Genomic DNA, 19,175 nt, shown 5'->3' with positions numbered 1-19,175 from the left:
TATTTTTTTAAAATATATATTACAAAAATAGATATATAATCTGCTATTATTATTATCATCAGCATCATATAATATCATATATCTATAATACTGGCCAAGGAGCTTACACTGAAGGAGCGGCATAATGCCCATTGAATGTTAAATTCTTTACTTTCTATTGAATGATGTCATTACTGTATGTTTTTATAAGGAAGCGCTATTTGATTTTTGTATATATTGTGCGTCACTCACTGAAGGGTTTGTCGTTCTTCAAAGCATCAATGTCAGCTTTACAGTTGCCATGTCTACCGCAACATGTACTGCGGGGGGGGTGTAATTACAACTAGAGCGGGAGATAGCAAAGATAGATGATTTCATCAACAACGGTTAATGAATACATGATATATTTGTCGACTTTGCGGGTCTTTCAAGGAGTTTTTTCAAGTTCAAGAAGTCTACATGCTGTTGACGTTAGCAGAAACATGTATAATGTATTCAGGAATAAAATTCAAAGAGGCTCATTGTGATGTAAAGACACCTGATGGGTTGCCAGAAGGGGGGCCTTTATTTTTCTCAGTGAGCCATCTGTCATGGATTTTTCCTCAAGGCTGCCAAGCTCGCCCATCTACCAACCAGAGTGTGGACACATTCCGAAGGTGTGCGCAACCCAAGCACGATGGAGTTCCGGCATTGGACAATTTTTTGGAGCGGACCTATCGTTATTTGCCAGAAAAACTATTGAAGTTTGTGTCAAGTGCGAGAGCACACGTTTGTTAGCCCATGTGTGATGTCACATCACTTTGGGTCATTTATGTAACATTGGTTCACGACCGTGTACATGCTCGATGCGCGCTGCGGCAGGGTTCGCGGCGCCGGCGAAGTACACCGCGTCACACTGAGCGCCGTCGCTCATGAACCGTCCGTCCGTCCCTCTCATGTCGCTGACGACAGCATACCGAATATCTGAAACCGCTCACGAGCGTGCTTACTTTTCCGACCGCAGCGACAGACACCACGACGACGTGACAACGTACATCCTCGCCTTCCACCACAGCCAATGTCTTTCTTTGCGAGGAATCTTCCGACGCGCACCTGCAGCTCATTTTCTCTCATCTCACACGATTTGGACATCACGATGCATTGAACGATATCAGTGCCACAAGCCTCACTGTCATCATTTTCAAAATACCACCGGTAATACATGTACAGATATTGGATGTATTCCATTTTAATAATCATATTTGCTAATATTTGTTGTTCCCACAGAGCAGAGAGAATTATGCTAAGACGTTGAAATACTGCATGAATGTTTTCCGCTTCAGATCGACGACACCTATGAGATTTCGGCGGGGTTCGCGTTCAAAGGTCTGAAGCGATGACTGAGGAATTTACATTGAACGCACCACGATTCAATTTACAGCTTTTGTTTCTGTACGTCAAAAAGTCATCTCGGCAAAATGTCAATGTCTGCTTCCAGTGAAATATGTCATTGAATAATCAAATCATCATTCGGGGAGTGACCCCGCATGTAAATCGAATTGAAGGAACTACAAGCAACTCCAGCGAACGGTTCGGTTTATCCAGCAGACTTGAGCATTAGCATTAGCATTCGCATTTGCAATTTTTGTTCACTTTGGAATTCAAGCAATTGCCCAGAAAGCGGAGCGACCTTGAACGCAACCGAAATGTCAGCAACCGCAACAGACTCCACGATGACATCATCTGAATGAATGGCAACTCTGCAACTTCAGTAGCGTGTTCGTAATATTAACAAGTGGAATTGAGTGATTATTTAGAAAAGTGACCTCAGATTTGAGATACAGAAACAAGCGATACAAGACACTGCGTCCGATCCAGCGGATGTTTTATCCAGCAATTCACGTGCAATTTCCCAGGAGGTTTTTATTTCGCTCGTGTGTTTCAAATTCAAACTAAAGCGACTGCAAGACGACTCACCGATCTCTTTGCCCAGTCCCGATCGTAGTACGGAGCCAGCAGAGGAGACCACGGCGCAGGTCCTGAAGCTGCTCCCACCCGGAGACCTGTGCAGCTGCTCCAATGGGAGAAAGGGCACCAGGCGGGCCCATCCCAATGAGGAGAAGGGCTCCTCCGACCCGTCTAGCGTGCTCAGCGGGGCCCGGGTCTTCATCTGACACAGCAGCTCCTTGGCACTTTGAGAGGCCCGGCGGGGCCCCTTGTAGGCCACGTGATGGCTGTTGGCATTCAAGAAGCCTTTCTGGACCTGCTGCAGCCAAGGGTCCAGCATGTCGGCGGACAAGCGGCCCCGCCACAGGCGCTCCAACACTGATGCCGACTTCATTTGGTTTCCCTTTTCTTCATCTGCACTTTCTCGCTCATCTCCCTTTGAGCCGCTCACACGGTTTTGATGTCCCGCAGTCTGGGAAGGCCTCTCGTGACTCTGGGCCACCGGGTCCGCGGGAGAGTCCACATTCTCTGTGCCGAAGGAAGACCAGGCCGCCAGAGTCTGCGGGTCCAAGTAGTCTCGGCGACCGCTCTCCTGGCTGCTGTCGGGGCCGCGGCTCACCTCCGTTTCCGGCCCATCTCCCGGCGAGGCCGCGACGCCGTTCTGCTGAGGGGAGGCCTGGATGGAGGTCAGGCGGCGGGTATCGGGGTGCTGCGACAGCAGGGACCCGGCGGAGGTAAGCAACTCGTTGACGCGGGCGTCCAGGAAGTAGGAAAAAAGGCTGAGAAAGATGAGACCCCAGGCCAGGATTCCCACCACCACGAGCCTCCGCCACTGCCTCATGCTGGACTTCATTCCTCAACGGGGTTGACTGACAACAAAGCTCTGCAGCTGAAGCGGGAGAGAGGAGAGGGGAGGCGGGGGGAGGCGGGGAGGGCAGGGGTCAGCCCAGATGATAAAATGTAGGAGCAGAAGGAAAGAAGATCCGCTCTGCTACGGCCACATTGTGACGTCAACTCACCTCGGAGGAAGGAAGATTCTAGCTCGTCGCGCAACGAGATCCTGCAAACAAAAAGTGAGCACAAAAAAAAGGGATTCAAATGATTCAAAAAAGAATAGAATGAAGTCATTGCAGTTAACTGGTACATACGAGACAGTTGAAGTTCATGAAAAAAAGCATCGATTGCCAAACGTTGTGTGTTTCTAATCCCAGAAAATTGGAGATACGGGATTGTTTATGGGCCCTGACAAAGACGACCATTCCCCGTGGCCGGCATGCCTCAAATTGACTTTCCTCCGTCATTCCTACGAGGAAAAAGAATCTCGCAGCCATCAAAAATAGATACAGTCGTCCATGTCGCCTGCCGAGAGCCGCAGATGATCGTTTGCTGTTCGATGGGCTGCCGACGTTAAAGGGTGCCAAGCCGCCGGGAGGGCGCAGAGGAGGTGCGAACGCATACATGTGACGTGTGGGGCGCAGGAAAATGGGAAAATGGAAAATGGAAAATGGCCTCAGCAAATCGGGCCAAAGGTGAAAACCTCTCCTTCTTAGCATGGGAATCGGCTGCCGCTGCTCTTTACTTCGCAATAAAAGCACTTCCACAGGACATCTTCCCACAAATTATATTATTAGTGCTATTCTGTTGCAAACATCAAGAAAGGATGAAGATGATTTTCAATGTAGAAAATAGGTAGGAAGTGACTTTTCCATCCTGTTCTAATTTATTGAGATGTACCCTGTCATGTTGCGAGCGTTTTGCTTGGATTTTTTTTCTTCCTCAATCTGAAACTGTTCCCAGGTGTCCTAATACAATATTTGAGTTTAAGTTGAAGCTTTTAATGATGGCAAAACTTTAGCATTTTGGAAACAAAATAATATAATTGTCAATAAACAATTGCAAACGTCTTTTCAAACGAGTTGGGATGTGAGCTTCTACTGCACCCAGTCAAGGGAGTGAGGGAGCCAAGCTTTAAATACACATCGCAGCACCGCAACCTACTCAGCCAAACCTAATTAGAAAAATAGGGCCTCTTAATGTGACATAGGCTTTTCGCCGGGGGGGGGGGGGGGGGGGCGGTCTCGTCAGAGTGAAACCTCTCGTAATTACAGCTTCCCGTCGGTCCTGCCAGGACTTGCAGAGTTCAGCAAAAACGATCCCGAGCGCCGCTGACATACACCAACCCGCACCTCCCCCCCCCCCCCCCCCACCTCCCCGACCCCCTTTTAACCCTCCACATCCAGGTCCACATCCGCCGCTCGCACGCCTCGTGCCCTCGTGCCCTCGGCCACACAGGCCGGCCAAAGCTCGGGCGCTGACCTCGCTCAAGCGGGCCAAAGCGCAGAGATTCCAAAGACTCGAAAGTGACGTGCTTTGCAAAAGCCTCGGGGGGTGGGGGGGGGGGGGGGGGGGCGGGCGCGGCCGCACCAGGTAGAAGCCGTGATTCATGTGCTGCGAGCGTAGCGGTTCCCACACGTCTTTCCCAGCGGGGAAATAGAGGACTGTTCAACACGCTGACAAGCACGCAGCTGGCCAAATCCTTTCGACAAACCGAACGTGCGCGGTTCCCCTCACCGGGGGGGGGGGGGTCGTTCGGCGGGAGCGGAGGGCGGCCTTCTGCGAGGCTTGCCGCAAAGCCACGGGGGGGAACACGGCAACGATACGCAAAAATAAAAGGAGAACGAAATGATGGCTTAGCCAATGTATTTATGGAATTTGGCTTTTAAATCATGGAAGTCAAACTAATGCTCACTGAGCTTCGTGTTCCGTTTTCTCCTCAAGATGCATTTTGGGCTTCTTCTTATGTTGAGGGTTCCGTTTTTTGGGAGGACAAAATGTTCTATCATGACAGCTTACGAGGAATTACTTGAGGTCTCAGCGGAATTTGCTGAAGACGTGTCCAACAAATACGTTTATTGGATTTATAAAGCTCAAAGGCTCGGAGTGTTCGGGGAATCGCTTTTCAAGCTTCATTGACAGGCAACTCGTAGTCCTTTCCGTGAATTCCAATCAGTCCCCAATCCAAACAGACGCGCACATATACATGTCCAAATCAAAAGAACGATGTACTAATAATGTCATGAATTCAGAGCTGTGAGATAAACGAGCTAACTATTCGCTCGCGATGCGATTGCAAGCTCAGCGAAACTGTGCTGTACGTGGGACGACTCATCTGTTTGTGGTTCCACATTCAAGGGAGTCATTCCATCCATCCCTTTTCTATACCGCGTATCCTGTGCAGCGCTACGGGGGGGGACGGAGCCTCTCCCAGGCGGGGTACACCCCTGGACAGACCATCAGTCAATCACAGGGTCGGGTTTACAGTCTAACATCCGGGCGGGAGGATGTGGGACGACCCAGAGGGAAGTCCAGAATTGTCCTTCCGTAGCGGTTCTCACTGTCAACGCAAGGGAGGATTTCTAAGGGGGCGGTCTTTCCATTCCGGCTCATGAATGGATAGGCGGAGGCAAACCACAAAAGAAAAACAGCTTTTCCATGACTTGTTCCAGCAATGTTCTGCTCGTGTGTAATCGTCGTCCTCATTGCGCAGACGGGACGGCATCGGCCGTCTTTGCGTAACCCGATGATTGCGGGCTCGCATCATCGGCACGACGACGACAGCACTTACGGCACCTGTGCCAGTTTTGTCACGCACGGTACTTGAAGGGACGATTTCGGCAGCGCTACTTCAGGGACATGGAAAAAAGGTTGGGGCTTAAAGCATCCATGGGGGTTTTTTTTTTTAATCACGACTCTCAGATAATGAGTGGATGTTTTTACTTGCACCAGGTGTGAGTGCTATTCAAAAACAAAAACAAAACAAAAAACTACTTGGGGTGTTTTTTAAAGCACATTCAAATGTATCCTCAACAAACAACAAACAACAAACAACAAAGCCATTTTTTTTATTTTTTGTGAGCTTCACACAGGGAAGGCTGGATTTGAACCCGGGTCCCCAGAACCGTGAGGCCGATGTGCCAAACGGTCATCCGTTTATATGTTTATATAATACAGTATTCTACTCCGTAGTCTCCACTTTGCTGCAGTGCGCCTATTTAATAAACCCAAAGGGCTCCAATCCCATCCTCACATTGAAAACTGTTATTGGAATATTTTCAAATTGTTCCCAATTTCACAGTGAACAATGCACGAATCTTCATGACAACATTCTGCAATTTGGCGGTGATGATTCAGATTGAAGCCATCCTGTCTAAACTCGTCCACATTTTCCAGATGGTTGCGACAGCAGCTCGCTAACACGCGATCTGCTCCCCAGGTTGCTTCTAAGTCGAAAGATATCGTCAGTCAAGACGTTCGAAGTTTCCTTATGCGCCTAGAAGCGACTCACTCGTCTTCCACTCCTTTTCTCGGCAGTTCTGCCGAACCCCTTGGTATGGAAACCATTTGCCAAAACGTGTCTCCACGTGTTATGACTTTTCTGAGCAGTGCACCCGAGGTTGCTTCTCAAACAGGCTCAGGGATTTGTTCCGATTGCGCTCTCGGGTGGGCCGGGGGCCCACGCCCCCCGACTTTGGACGAAGGGCCGGGTACACCGTGGGCGAGTTGCTCGCCTATCGCAGGACCCAAATAGACGACAATTGACACTCACGTTCATGCCTATGAGCAATTCGCAGCCTTTAATTGACCTAACACGCAGAAAGCCCACACAAGCAAAGCAAATTCAAACCGTCAACCTCAAGGATGAGGCAGACTAACCCCTTGTTTACCGTGCTGCCCAATTTTGATACTGTTTACCTCCAAAAAGTTTTACAAAATCGCTTTCGCTCGCCACTGTAGATTTGATGCAATTTCTACACGCTTAAATACTGTGAAGTGACAGTATGATTAGCTTTACTTCTTTTTTCCAAGCACTGTTTTTGAGCAACACAATTAGTTAGAAACTGGTTTCGAATGCTCAAGTTGTTTTCCCATTAGATTTGAACTCTAAAAAGATGTACAGATCTACATCAATATCTAGTGTTTCATGTTTGCGATAAAAAAAAAAACAACAACCCGAGGAATCCTGCTTGTTTCTACAAAGGGAACACACCGCCACCGTCCCTGCAGAACCACGCGAGGAAGCGTCGTGCTGACTAAAACACTGACCGATGCCTTTGTTCTTCATAAAGTATTGACGACCCAAAGTGGAGCTTTTTCTCCGGAAATACAGTCAAGCTCCGATAGTCGCCTCTGAGCAGCTGAAGCGGGCGACAAACAAACAAACACGTTGCTGCGAGGCAGCAGCATTACTGTGCGCACAAAAACACCAGCGTAAATGAATGAACGTGCGCGCGACGGGACTTTTCCGGAGACTTTGAACACAACACAGAATTTGCAACAATTACACACAGTCTGTGCTCCATGCGGGTGCATCTACATCTGCAATCTGAGCAAGATTCATAAAATCCTCCAAATATGCCCTTGACCTACAGTATTTGGCCAACTATTGCTACGATATAGGACTGCAACTAGAGATTATTTCAATAATCGATTCATCTGTCCATTTTTTTTTTTTTTTTTGTTAATGAAAGGATGAATTGAATTAAAAAAGGACATTATACACACACACACACACACACACTGGCGTGTGAGTAAGCGCCTAGCTTCATGACTTGATTTTTGTAATGTGCGACCAGTGGGAAGATGCGAGAAAGTACACAAGATTGGATGAAACTTCTCGTCATTGTTGGCACGTCTATTTGCATCGCTTGGCGCCTTTGCCAAGAATCGCGCTTGGAAGGTGGAGGTGGGATGCACCTCCATGACACGACGCAATGATTTGAAACGGCCGAGTGACCTCATTCCCAGCAAGTATGGGCCTGCTGGTCTTCAGACCCGTTGATGTGGCACTGCTTCCTGCACTCCGGAAGCTGTGTTTGTTTGCCTTCAAGCACACTGACAAGAACTTATGTTCAGGGTCATGATCGCATGTCGGCTCAATGAATATAATAAGAGCATGTGACCGCTGTTGCCGGGCATAAAAGGAAAAGAAAGGATGAAATTGAGGAGTGGGGATGGGCACGATAGTCGATTTCCTTGATGAAATTATGGTAGGAATTCTGTCGATTGTGTGAAATGTTTCAAAAGCTTTGAATGTTTCATCATTAAAACAACTGAGATATTCTTGAAATATATAGGATTTTTTTTTAAACGTATCTAAAAACGACATATTCCAAAAAAAAATCAAAATAAAGGGATTGTTAGAAAATGTTTCTGATGTTGTATGTGGTCGATGTTGGGCACAATCCTGGCATCTCCAAAATCACTATTCAGGTATTTTCAGGAAATAAACAATCATCAGAATCAGAATCCTCTTTATTTGCCAAGTATGTCCAAAACACACAAGGAATTTGTCTCCGGTAGTTGGAGCCGCTCGAGTACAACAGACAGTCAATTTACAGAACACTTTGGAGACATAAAGACATTGACAAAAAACAACAACAAACAACAATTGTGCAAAAAGATGCAGAGTCCTCAGTTCGAATGGCTAATATCGCAATAGTCCGGTGCAATGACCATTGAGCAAAGGGCGCCGAGACTTCAAGGAGTGTATGCGCTTTAAAGTGACGAGTACTGCGATCATCTGGGACAATGGTTGTGCAAATGTTACAGATACTCCTCAATCAGTGTGCAAATGGAGCAGATGCGACTCTGGCACGAGTGGCCACTATATGCAAATAGTGCAGCACGGCGAGACAACTACAGCGAGTGCACGAGTAATACATCATTGGCCCCACAGAAATGTGACAACCAACTCAAGTCCAAAAATTGCCAGCTTGTTGTAATGGAATTGTAAGTTAGCTGTTCAAGAAGTTGATTGCAAGAGGGAAGAAGCTGTTGGAATGTCTACTAGTTTTTTTATTATTTTTTTTAGTGCTCATTTTGGTATTATACCAATTTGCAAACATATACCATTGCGCACCAAAATCAGTACCACAGGACCAGACAAAAAGCCTTTCGAAATTGACAGCGGCGGCGAACGACGGGACGGGGGGTTTGCGTCATCTCCCCAAAGTCTTTCTCAAAGGTTTCACAGCCATGAGTGATGCAATAAAAAAAAAAAAAAAAAAAAAAAAGATGAGATGACTCAGCAGTGTCATAGGTGGAAATGAATCAATACGCATTTGGGGTATCGTTGTGGGCTGAAGCGCTTCCTGCTGCACCGAGCATTGTATTTTGAACTAGAGCTTCACTTATGTGTATTTAACCTATTTTCACTCTTTATTGTTAAAACCAAAAAAAAATGTATAAATCCAAACATTCAGACAGTTTAGCTTTCAAGCGAGTTAGATTTGTTCTCAAGCTTGTTAATACTTTAAATTGGTTACTATGTAAAATAATAATAATGGACGACATGGGGACAGACCAATAGTGTCGATTTATGAAAAAAATGTGAAATTGACCATTTGTACATACGATGCAGTACGCACTATAAAAACTGGTTGGAGAAATCAAATTGGCTTTGTCAACACTCTTTTTGAATTACATTTAATTTATGAGGTTAAAAAATAAAATAAAAGTGTCACAAAGATCTTCACAAAGAAATAAATCATGACGACTTTTCCATCCGTCCTTTTCCCATCCATGCATCATGCCACACGCCATCGTTGACTATTGCTAAAACTAGAACTACACAGTCCATAATGATCACAGGCTTATCGCATACCGCGCTCAAGGCAATACACAAACAGCTGCACGTTTCTCTTCCCTTACAGACGAAATATTTGGATAAAATTGCAATCGGCGCGGGGGATGCTGAAACATGAAGGAGGACATCAAAGCGTACTTTTCAAAGCTCAGGACTCACTGCGGCGCTCTCATCCTTTAATGAACCCCGAGAAAGAAATTCTAGTCCGCCTTGGTTTGCCAAGGCAATGGGAGTTGTTATATTATCGTTTTTTTTTTTTGCGGCCATTCCGAAGAGGCCGCTGTAGTTCATCGTTGCGACGAACCAAGTGTCAATTTTAATCATTTCCTACGCCAGCTAGTTCAAAGTTCAGTTCACTGTGCCAAAAATCATTTCAAATTTTCAGGAGGAAAACGTTGTTGCTTGTTTGTTAATGAGGAATTCATACAAAAACAGGACATGTGTCCTTAATGTGCAAACAAAAACAAAACAACAACAACAACAGTACGAGAGTATCGAAAGAACATCGATAACTTTGTGCTTTCCTCGCAGCTCTTGCTGACTAAATTAACAAAATAATTAGTCTATTTTTATATTACAAAACATATGACAGTGTGAACCAACGTAGTTTAATACAATAATAATTTTCCTAGGGCAATTTATTTATATAGTTATTTACAATTATGTACTGTCCGTATTACAAAAGAACACACGCCCTCCCATTTACGCAGTGTCCATGAACGTACCTCGCCTTCTCAAGCACCCGCGACGTGGCCGCGCCGGATCGGTTGCCACATCCGGCGTTTATCCGCCGACAAATGAAGGCTCGTATATCGTGCGTTCGGACGGTTTTGCCCTGGCAAGTCCCGAACAAAACGCGGCACTCTCGAACGAACGCGCATTTACGTTCAAAAACTGCTCACAGACGCCAGACTGAGCGCGTTCTCTATAACGTGAATCGGCTTTCAACACGGCAACCAGCGCAAAAGGTGCAGCTGTGTCATGTCGGCTGCACGAGGCCGTGACAAAGCGCGCGTCACGTGAAACGTTTCAAAAGGGACGTTTATTTCCTTTGTTTTGCGTCCTCTACCGCGCAAAGAACAAACGTGTCCAGTACGTCAACGTCCCCCCCCCCGGTTGGTGATGCCAGGGCTCGTGCCCACGATTTGGTCGCCACATGTTTTGAGGAGGTACAGCATGACGATGGCATTGCCATAGTTTCGATTGATGCATGTGATATTTGCAAAAATATTGTTTTTCTAAGATTGTCTCTCTTCCCCTGGGAGAACCAAGTCATTTGGAGCATTACCACAACCTTATGATCGGTATACATTTCTAAAAAAAAAAAAAAAAAAAATGATCGCACAAGTGTACCAACCATCATATAAAAGTATCATTTGTGATTATTCACAGTATTTTGCAAATTATTACTATCAAAACAAATCAATTTACCGATTTAAAAATCATATCGATCGATCGATCGATAAGAATCAGAATCCTCTTTACTTGCCTTGATTTGAACTTGTCTCCGGTTGTTGGAGTCGCTCTAAATTCCTAAATGATCCAAGGCAAATTTATATGACTTCTAATTTGAAATTTAAACTGAATTGTACTTAACACAAGTACTAAACTGGATTTGAAAAAGTTGAAACCCCTGGACCAATACGCAATTTTGAACATTGAATTGGCATTCTTCCATGTAGCACAAGAGCGAGCGAGCCTGCACCATAGCCCACTTTTAACAACCTCTGCTCTTTTGCTGTTCTTTTATACATTGCTCTTGTTCATGTGACCCCCAAAGTACATACATTTTTTAAATTGGGGTGGGGGGAAAAAAAAAAAGAATCATCTCCAGACTAGATTCACGGGAAACAAACATCATGCAGCAATAGAATTTATTATGACAGTGTATATTATTGTCGGTTAAATGTTTACGTTTAGGAACTTACTGTATTGTGCTGGCATGTTAGGTTCGCTGATTTAATGTGGCTTCAATGACACTAATATTGAAGTTATTGCTTCGTGTTAATGACATCATTCTGTAACTTGTGTGGCGTACATTACCAAGTAATGGGTACGGTTAAGATAATGCTTTTTTTGTACTGTGCATAAGAGCTAGGCCTGCCACATGGCAGCTGCTGAAAGTAACTAAAAAGTTACTTTTTTTCTAACTTTGTTACTTTTTAAATCAAGCAATCAACAAAGTAACTACCGTAGTTTCTCGTGTATAATGCGCAATTTTTTCCCTAAAACAATTGTCAAGTCAATAGTTCGCATTATACTTAGGTATAGGGGCAAATGAAAAAGAAAACTCATTTTATAAATGTATGCCGCCATCTAGTGGTTACGAAAAAGCTGTACACTTTCATTACAAAATGCCACCGCCACCTAGAGGTTATTAGAAAGGTGTACACTTTCATTCTAATATGCCACCGCCACCTCGTGGTTATAGAATATGTGTAGCCTACACTTTCATTGCAATATGACAAGGGTACGTATGACTGCATATACTGTATGTACAGTTGTGCTCATAAGTTTACATAACCTGGCAGGATTTGTGAAATGTTTTTTTTTATGTATTATTTATTTTTATTTAATTTATTCATTTTTTTATATGACTGATGACTGAACAACAACCATCATGAATGTATTTATTGATATGCTTTGTTTAATAATAATGCTTCTCTGAAGCGCATTTCATTTGAATCCCATTGAAATAAAATTTAATGTGTTTCGCCTGGTCCTTCATGTTTTCTTTAAAGAATTGTACCCATCTTACAAATTCTGCCTGGGTAATGAAACACATGAGCACAACCGTGTGTTTTCTAATTTACTAAATAAAAGTAGGGCTGTACATTTCAAAATGAGAGCACATAAATAAAAAATAAAAAAAAGTATTACGTGTTCAAATAGAGTGCTTCACTTCAGAATAATTATTTGAAAAAAAACTAACACAATACAGATAATACTTCATGTTTTGATCATATGGGTAGAGAAAAATGATGCATTGTAAAAATGCATTATACATAGGTAGAAGGGTTTTCCAGAATTTTGAGGTCAACTTTGGGGGAAATGATGGTAAATTACTTTTAAACTCAAGTAATCAGTAAAGTTACTTTTTCAAGGTAACTGTGGCAACACTGACCCCGCCTTTCGCCCAAAGTCAGCTGGGATAGGCGCCAGCACCGTGAGGATAAGCAGTTCCGAGAATGGACGAGAATGGACGGATGGATGTTTTGGGGGCTTTTTCTGATGCAATCGTGTTCCGTATTAGGTTTCTTACCCCTTACCTTCCTCTTTCTACACCTCCATTGTTCAAAACTACTCAATCAAAATGTGCTGATGAGGAAAAAACAAAACAAGATCTATTTTCTTTGGACCGTGGAAGGATTAGACACGTAAAACAGACTCCACCAAGGTCAGACCAGGGAGCACAAACTCCATTACAAAGTGATCCCACTGAGGCAGATTAAGCCGCTTTCCTCCTATAAGCACATCACCGATTCCACCAGCAATGCAATGCAAAAGTCCATTTCTTCAAACAAGTGCCGTGAAACCCATTAATCCTGCTCTTAGGAGGCCAACTACACCCATTAACAAACCGCTCGAGTGTTGCAGGGAGGTGAGAACTTTCACAACTCCCACCTGGTTTTATAGTTAGTCCCAGAAGCATTTGGACAATTTCTGATTTGAAGTTCTTGCGCCACCAAAAATCAACGTGGGATTGAATTGTCGACGTTCAGCTTTCATTAAGGAGGTTGTATGTGCCTCCGTTCTGAACGGATCGAAAGCAAATCTTCGCCAAGTCATTTAAATGGTTCCTCGAGTCAAATTGAACACACACTTAATTGAATGAAAACCACTGGTAACATTCAGAACAGGAAAGCCTGTATTCATGTAATAATATGCATTTATTATTGTAGTTGCTCGAGGTAGGAATTGTAGACTGACTCCCATCAATAATAATAATACACGGCCCGATACAACAATTGCACAACATAACGGCGTAAAGCCACCGACTATACAATGCGATATTTGATGTCAATTATCTCATTAAGTATACAAAATGTTATGAAATATAACAGTTCACTTTCTTGTACATTTAATGCAGCTTGTAATAAATACAACATTTCCACAAAGTGTGTTAGGAGTGTGTTTACACAACTGCATATAGAGAAGGCATTTTGGACTCATATTTAATGATGTTACAAGTATATCAGAAGAACAAAAACAAGAAGTATTAGCGATAAATGAAGAGAAAAAGCAAGACTCAAGAGAGGTTGCACAGAAACGAAGTTGTCGAGCTTCCTGTAGCATAACATCGTAGAACGGGAGTCTACCGGAACGGTACTCGTCGTTAAAGGCGACATCTCCACGTAACATGAGAACATCTTTCGTACTGCGCAGTGGTGAGTTGTAAATTCATCTGAGAGACTATTTGCACGCTGCTGTTTTGGTTAGCAACATATACTGCTGTTGATCGATCCTGCAACGGCAAGAGAAAATAAATTGCTGTATCGATATTTTGCCGTTGGAACAATGTCTCCACTTGTTCGTAACGGAGTGTTACTATAACACTAAATGTTATTCATTTGAGGTTTTATATTCCGGTATATGACAATCAATTCAAAATCAAAAGGAGGTGGGAAACCAGTCGAGCAGAATTGATGCTAATTCGGCGTCGGTTTTGAATCCTCTCAGCTGGATGTGGCCTCTCCGCTTCCACGGTGGCTTCTATGTTCACCCTTGTTTTGTCCCGGGATCTTTCCAATTCCTTCTTTTGGACTTGTATTGCCCAAAACGGAATAATCGTTGCGCAATTGGCCTTTCTTTGCTGCAAAGATCAACGGCAACAAGCACACCGAGGTCACCGCGCCACCAATTAGCGCCTCTGGTGAAGTGCTCCAGCTCCTCGTAATTGCAGGAGCAGAGGATGCGTTTCGTTTAGTCCTCGAGGGAACAATGTCCTTCTGACTTCTTCGAGCGGCAGACGCCATTTATCCATCTACGTTCGGTGCTCGAGCCGGAGGAAGATTTCAGTCAAGGATACAGCAGACAGCATCGGTCAGGAAAAAAGAAGAGCCACACTAATGTTTGGAGACTAACGGCCCCTTTCAAAAAGAGAAAAGAAATCAGATGAAAAGAGAAAAGTTGAATCATCCCGACCTTGCACAGCGCATCGGGGGACGCCGGCTCCCGACGCCAGCCTTTCACCGCGTTTGATACGAGCGGGTGGAGGAAGTCCACTCGGACTTCAACTCCACGCTCACTCCCTTTGTTGGGGCGACATGGACGCCAATTAGCCCTTCTTTGGTTTCAACTCTTTGGGATTGTGGACATGGCGACCTCGCGGCCAAAAGTCAACATTCCAAATGATTTTCAAGCTGTTTCGCATTTGCACATCCCATTATTACATAGCGTTGTCTCGACCTGCGACATTTGCCTTCACTATACGTTTAGAGTAATTTGACACAGACATATTTAAAATGTCACATCAATTCTTTTGTCGGGGAAAAACAAGCCCTCGATAAAAAAAGACATTTTGAAATCAGAAGCCTACGAAAACATGTTTATCAACTATTACATTATACCAGAACACAATGAGCAATTTTGATTTGCCAGATAAAATGATGCGGCGGGCCGGACCTGGCCTCCCGGGCCACCGGTTCGACACCGGCGATCTACGTGAACCCCGCGGGGACGCCAAACGTGGATTCGGATTAGCATCCCATTCGGGATTTACGGCGCTACTACGCCGCTGCTTAAGAAGCTCGAACGTGAAGCAGCGCACACGGAAACGCTCAGCGGCCACAACATTGCCAACACAATGCAACGCCATCGAATACAAGAAACGGCCTTGAAGAATTCTCATTCTCGGCATATTCGATTTTGGAAACTCGCGGTAAGTATTTACGCAAAGGCAGATGTTTCTATTGGGGCTCTGGCCAGTTATGTGAAATGACACCTCCACCTTCCCACAGCGCCGTGCCCGCTCGTCTCTGATGCTTCCGCACAGATGAGGCCTGGAAGCGACGAGAGGGGAAACTTCTCCCGCGGCTCCGGCCGCCACTCAAATTACATACCGGCGTTTGTTTTTTTTTAGGATGCGAATGCTCGGCGGAGTCTTTTCATGTGAACGTGCGAGCGACCCCGCCCGCTCGTTTAACATATCGAACATTCGGTGACGTCGCCGCAGACCCAAATACGAGCGTGACAACAACCATTGAAAAAGAAACGCAACTTAATGGGACGTCCATTTTTTTCATATTCTGCACCGCTTGTCTTCACCGCGGTCGTGAGTGAGATGGAGTTGACTTCGGCCAATCGCGGGGCACGTACAGACCGTTATTTATTAGGATTTATTTGAGCAAAAGCCTAACAACGAATGTATCGTAAATCTGATTGTTTATTATAATACAGATTAAGTTATTGCTTGTGTTTGTTGAAAAATACTTGACAATAGGGCAATAATTATTCTGAATTATTTTCCAAAATCTTTCAGCTCCAGTCTGGAACAAAATATGAAGCAGCGTAACTCCTTCCTGGTACTTTTAATGAAGTTCAGGTTAAGAGTTAGGGTTCAGAGTTCGACAAACGCAAGCAGAGGGAATGAAAGGCAAAAACACCTTCACGCGAACGACGCTCATCACTCATTGCACACGAGTGCAAGCGGCCTTCTCCCCGGACTTCCTGCGCATTACCACTAATGAGGCCGCTCAGTCTGTGACGAACTATCTTATCAGGTCATCACTGCCTCCAATTTTACATTTCATTAGTTACTCCATTCGTGGCGGCCAGTCAGCCTTCAAAACGTCCTCTTCCGGCCACTCATTTAGCGTTTTCACCTCTCGAGCCATTTGTGCTTTGCAACACATTTTGCACATCTGCTGCACTAACAAGGGCTTGCGTCGCCGTGTTCGCCTCGAGCCAACTGGCACGTTTGTCCCACTCAGGCATGTACACGAAAATATGCCTTCCGCCGCATGCCTTATTCATTTATTTATTTTTATATATTTTTTTTTTTTTTTTAGTCCCACTGCTCTGATTGCGCAAGGACAGATATGAACTATGAAAACGTGCTTACGGCACATTTCGTCTTTAGATCAATTATTATTTTGCCATCAAAAGCTCTTTCTCACTCTCGTCGATGTTGTTTTATGATTTGAGGTGTCACAAAATGATTATATATTAGTGTCAAAGTCATTGCTGTGACTGACATGTTTTTTGTTTGGTTTTGTTTTCACTAAAAGCTGGTTTTCTACACTTTTTGATCAGAAACCGGTGTCACAGATGAAAGCAACCTACTGCTGATGACTACATAGTTTTTATGCTTAAAGAAGAGAGTCTGCGCTTTCTTTTAGTATGTTCGGCGCTTACATTGTCACAGAACACAACATTCCGTGCGTCTTGAAAGGCCATTCAAAATGCTCGAAAACGGCTGCCAACGTGGCAAAATGACTGAGTTCAAAGTCAAGCCCATTTGCAATTTTGGGACACATTTGACCAAAATCATATGAAAGCCACATCTAAAAAAAAGTGGCGGCCTGGATCTGGCCTCCCCGAGCCTTGAGTTTGACGCCTCTCTTATATTAGACAAAAGAGCAGCTGCTCAAAACATTGATTTGTTCTACTCACGCGAGGTTACCAACTAAGTTACATCGCATCAAGTGCACATTTCATAAAGTGGAGTACAAAACACGATGCGAGTGTGTGTGTGTATTTTTAGCGGAATATCACATCCAGTACACGCCTCCTCCACAGCAAGACCATTTGATTCCCCACATACGTCTCGACAGCGCAGCATGATAAACCGCCAGTTTCCTGCAGGTGACAGACGTGCGAGCGCTTCAAAGCCAAGTCACACACTTCAAAACACGCCTAACTACCGTTCACACTTGTGTGCTTGAACCCCCCCGACCCTCACTTGCATTTGGGAAATGCAGGAAGCAAGCACACGGTCAGAAAGGTGAAATGGAAGCACTTTTCAAGCTCGCTAATGATCTCGTTCTAATCTTTTCCTGCGCCTCGCACGACAAAAAAACAAACGTATGCCATGTGCAAGCATACTTGTACATTTTTGACCTTGGAAATGGGTACCAAGGCCATTCCACCGAATCGCTGCCAAATAAAATATCAATATATACAGATTAACGTATGGTCAAATTTGCTTCAAAGTGTGTTTTATTTGGCAAAGTTCACACATTGCATCGTTCATAACTAACATCTCAAAAATGCATTTAAACTACCTTGAAGCGTTAGAATTTGTTGTCTGTCTTTGCTTCCGACTATGACTGGTGAGGTTAAAATCTTGGCAGAGTCTTGTTCACTTTTATTTTCATGTTATTGTTTTTTTAAATAATGTACTTAAGTGTTAACATGCTATTAGCATAAATCCCATGTGGCAATATTTCATTGATTTGCTAACTCCTGTTACTTTCAATCACGTTACTGAAATGAAAAGTTTCCAGTACACTCAAATAAGGACTGAAATGGACCAAGTCGCACTTTGACTAGTTTAATATGTGTATTATTATAAAAATAAAAGACAGAAATGTATTGTTTTTTTTTCGTTTTAGAGAGAGAGTCTGCCAATCACCCCATTTGGAGTACAAGGAACGAAAAGAAAAATAGAGGTTGACCGCTGAGCCTATTTGAATTCTGTTGCTAACCAAAACAGCAGTGTATTCTGAAGCACTTACACAGCCTTGCAAATGAATTGAATGACGGCAACGCATAATAGCAGTATTTCACCAAAGACGTCAAGGTGCAGACACTTCGGCCGGCTCTGTTCACATGGACATTTAACATTCACTGCCATTGACGGCTATAGAAGTCAAATATTAAAGTTTTAAGTTGTCTGCTGAGCCCATCTGAACGCACATACAGAAGCAGGTAAAACCAGATGCCAGGTTAAGAAGCAGGTAAAACCAGATGCCAGGTTAAGAAGCAGGTAAAACCAGATGCCAGGTTAAGAAGCAGGTAAAACCAGATGTCAGGTTAAGAAGCAGGTAAAACCAGATGCCAGGTTAAGAAGCAGGTAAAACCAGATGTCAGGTTAAGAAGCAGGTAAAACCAGATGCCAGGTTAAATCAAATGCAGTCTTACTGAACCCCATCTACAGTTAAAAAGACTGGAAAGAGGCATCTAGTTTTATCCCCATGCAGTATGACACTATATGTCCCTCATGGAACATAAACTGCAGTTAGTTAGCCCTTTGATTTGTATTTTATTCAAATATAATGAAGCACACGTACGTCATAACGTAAACATGTTTGCGTATTGTGGCCAAGTTGTGTGAAGCGAAGTGCACACCCGCAGATAACCAACGACAACCCTAACCCACGAGGAGGAATCCCTCCTTTTGGGGGGGGGGGGGTCAGCTTTGCATATGATGATCTAACATGTTTGAATTGCCCCACCGTGCACGCTCGTCTGGTGGCACGCACGCGCTCCTCGTGTGGGAATGCAGCTTGGTGCGCGCAACCGGGACAAAGACCTCGTGCACAACATCCAATTCATTCAAAACGTCGTCGTTGTTGTTGTTTTGTGTTTTGTGTGTGTGTGTGCGGCCAGATGCTCTCTTCACACACGCACATGCAGCGAACGCGGCGCGTTTTGAATGGGAACAAGAGCCGGCGGATGTCGG

The 19,175-nt window shown here is 44.4% G+C and overlaps 1 protein-coding gene across 3 annotated transcripts in view; it reads right to left on the bottom strand.

Moving 5' to 3' along the window:
* Nucleotides 1-19,175, bottom strand: part of st6gal2a (ST6 beta-galactosamide alpha-2,6-sialyltranferase 2a) — a 36,380-nt gene that overhangs the window by 16,993 nt on the left and 212 nt on the right. Inside the window, exons 1-3 of one of the 3 annotated variants that reach the window (XM_061791953.1) lie at nt 10,276-10,603; nt 2,925-2,965; nt 1,936-2,794 (exon numbers count right to left, since the gene is read on the bottom strand). In XM_061791953.1, coding sequence (XP_061647937.1) covers nt 1,936-2,758 — 823 coding nt within the window. In that variant the 5' untranslated portion in view covers nt 2,759-2,794; nt 2,925-2,965; nt 10,276-10,603. Of the gene's footprint in view, nt 1-1,935; nt 2,795-2,924; nt 2,966-3,053; nt 3,388-10,275; nt 10,604-19,175 lie in introns of those variants that run through there. The other 2 variants (XM_061791952.1, XM_061791951.1) reach the window with 2 other exon arrangements.

This window comes from Phyllopteryx taeniolatus, chromosome 12, assembly GCF_024500385.1.
Source record: "Phyllopteryx taeniolatus isolate TA_2022b chromosome 12, UOR_Ptae_1.2, whole genome shotgun sequence".
NCBI lineage: Eukaryota > Metazoa > Chordata > Actinopteri > Syngnathiformes > Syngnathidae > Phyllopteryx > Phyllopteryx taeniolatus.
This window is presented reverse-complemented; position numbering and strand designations above follow the sequence as displayed.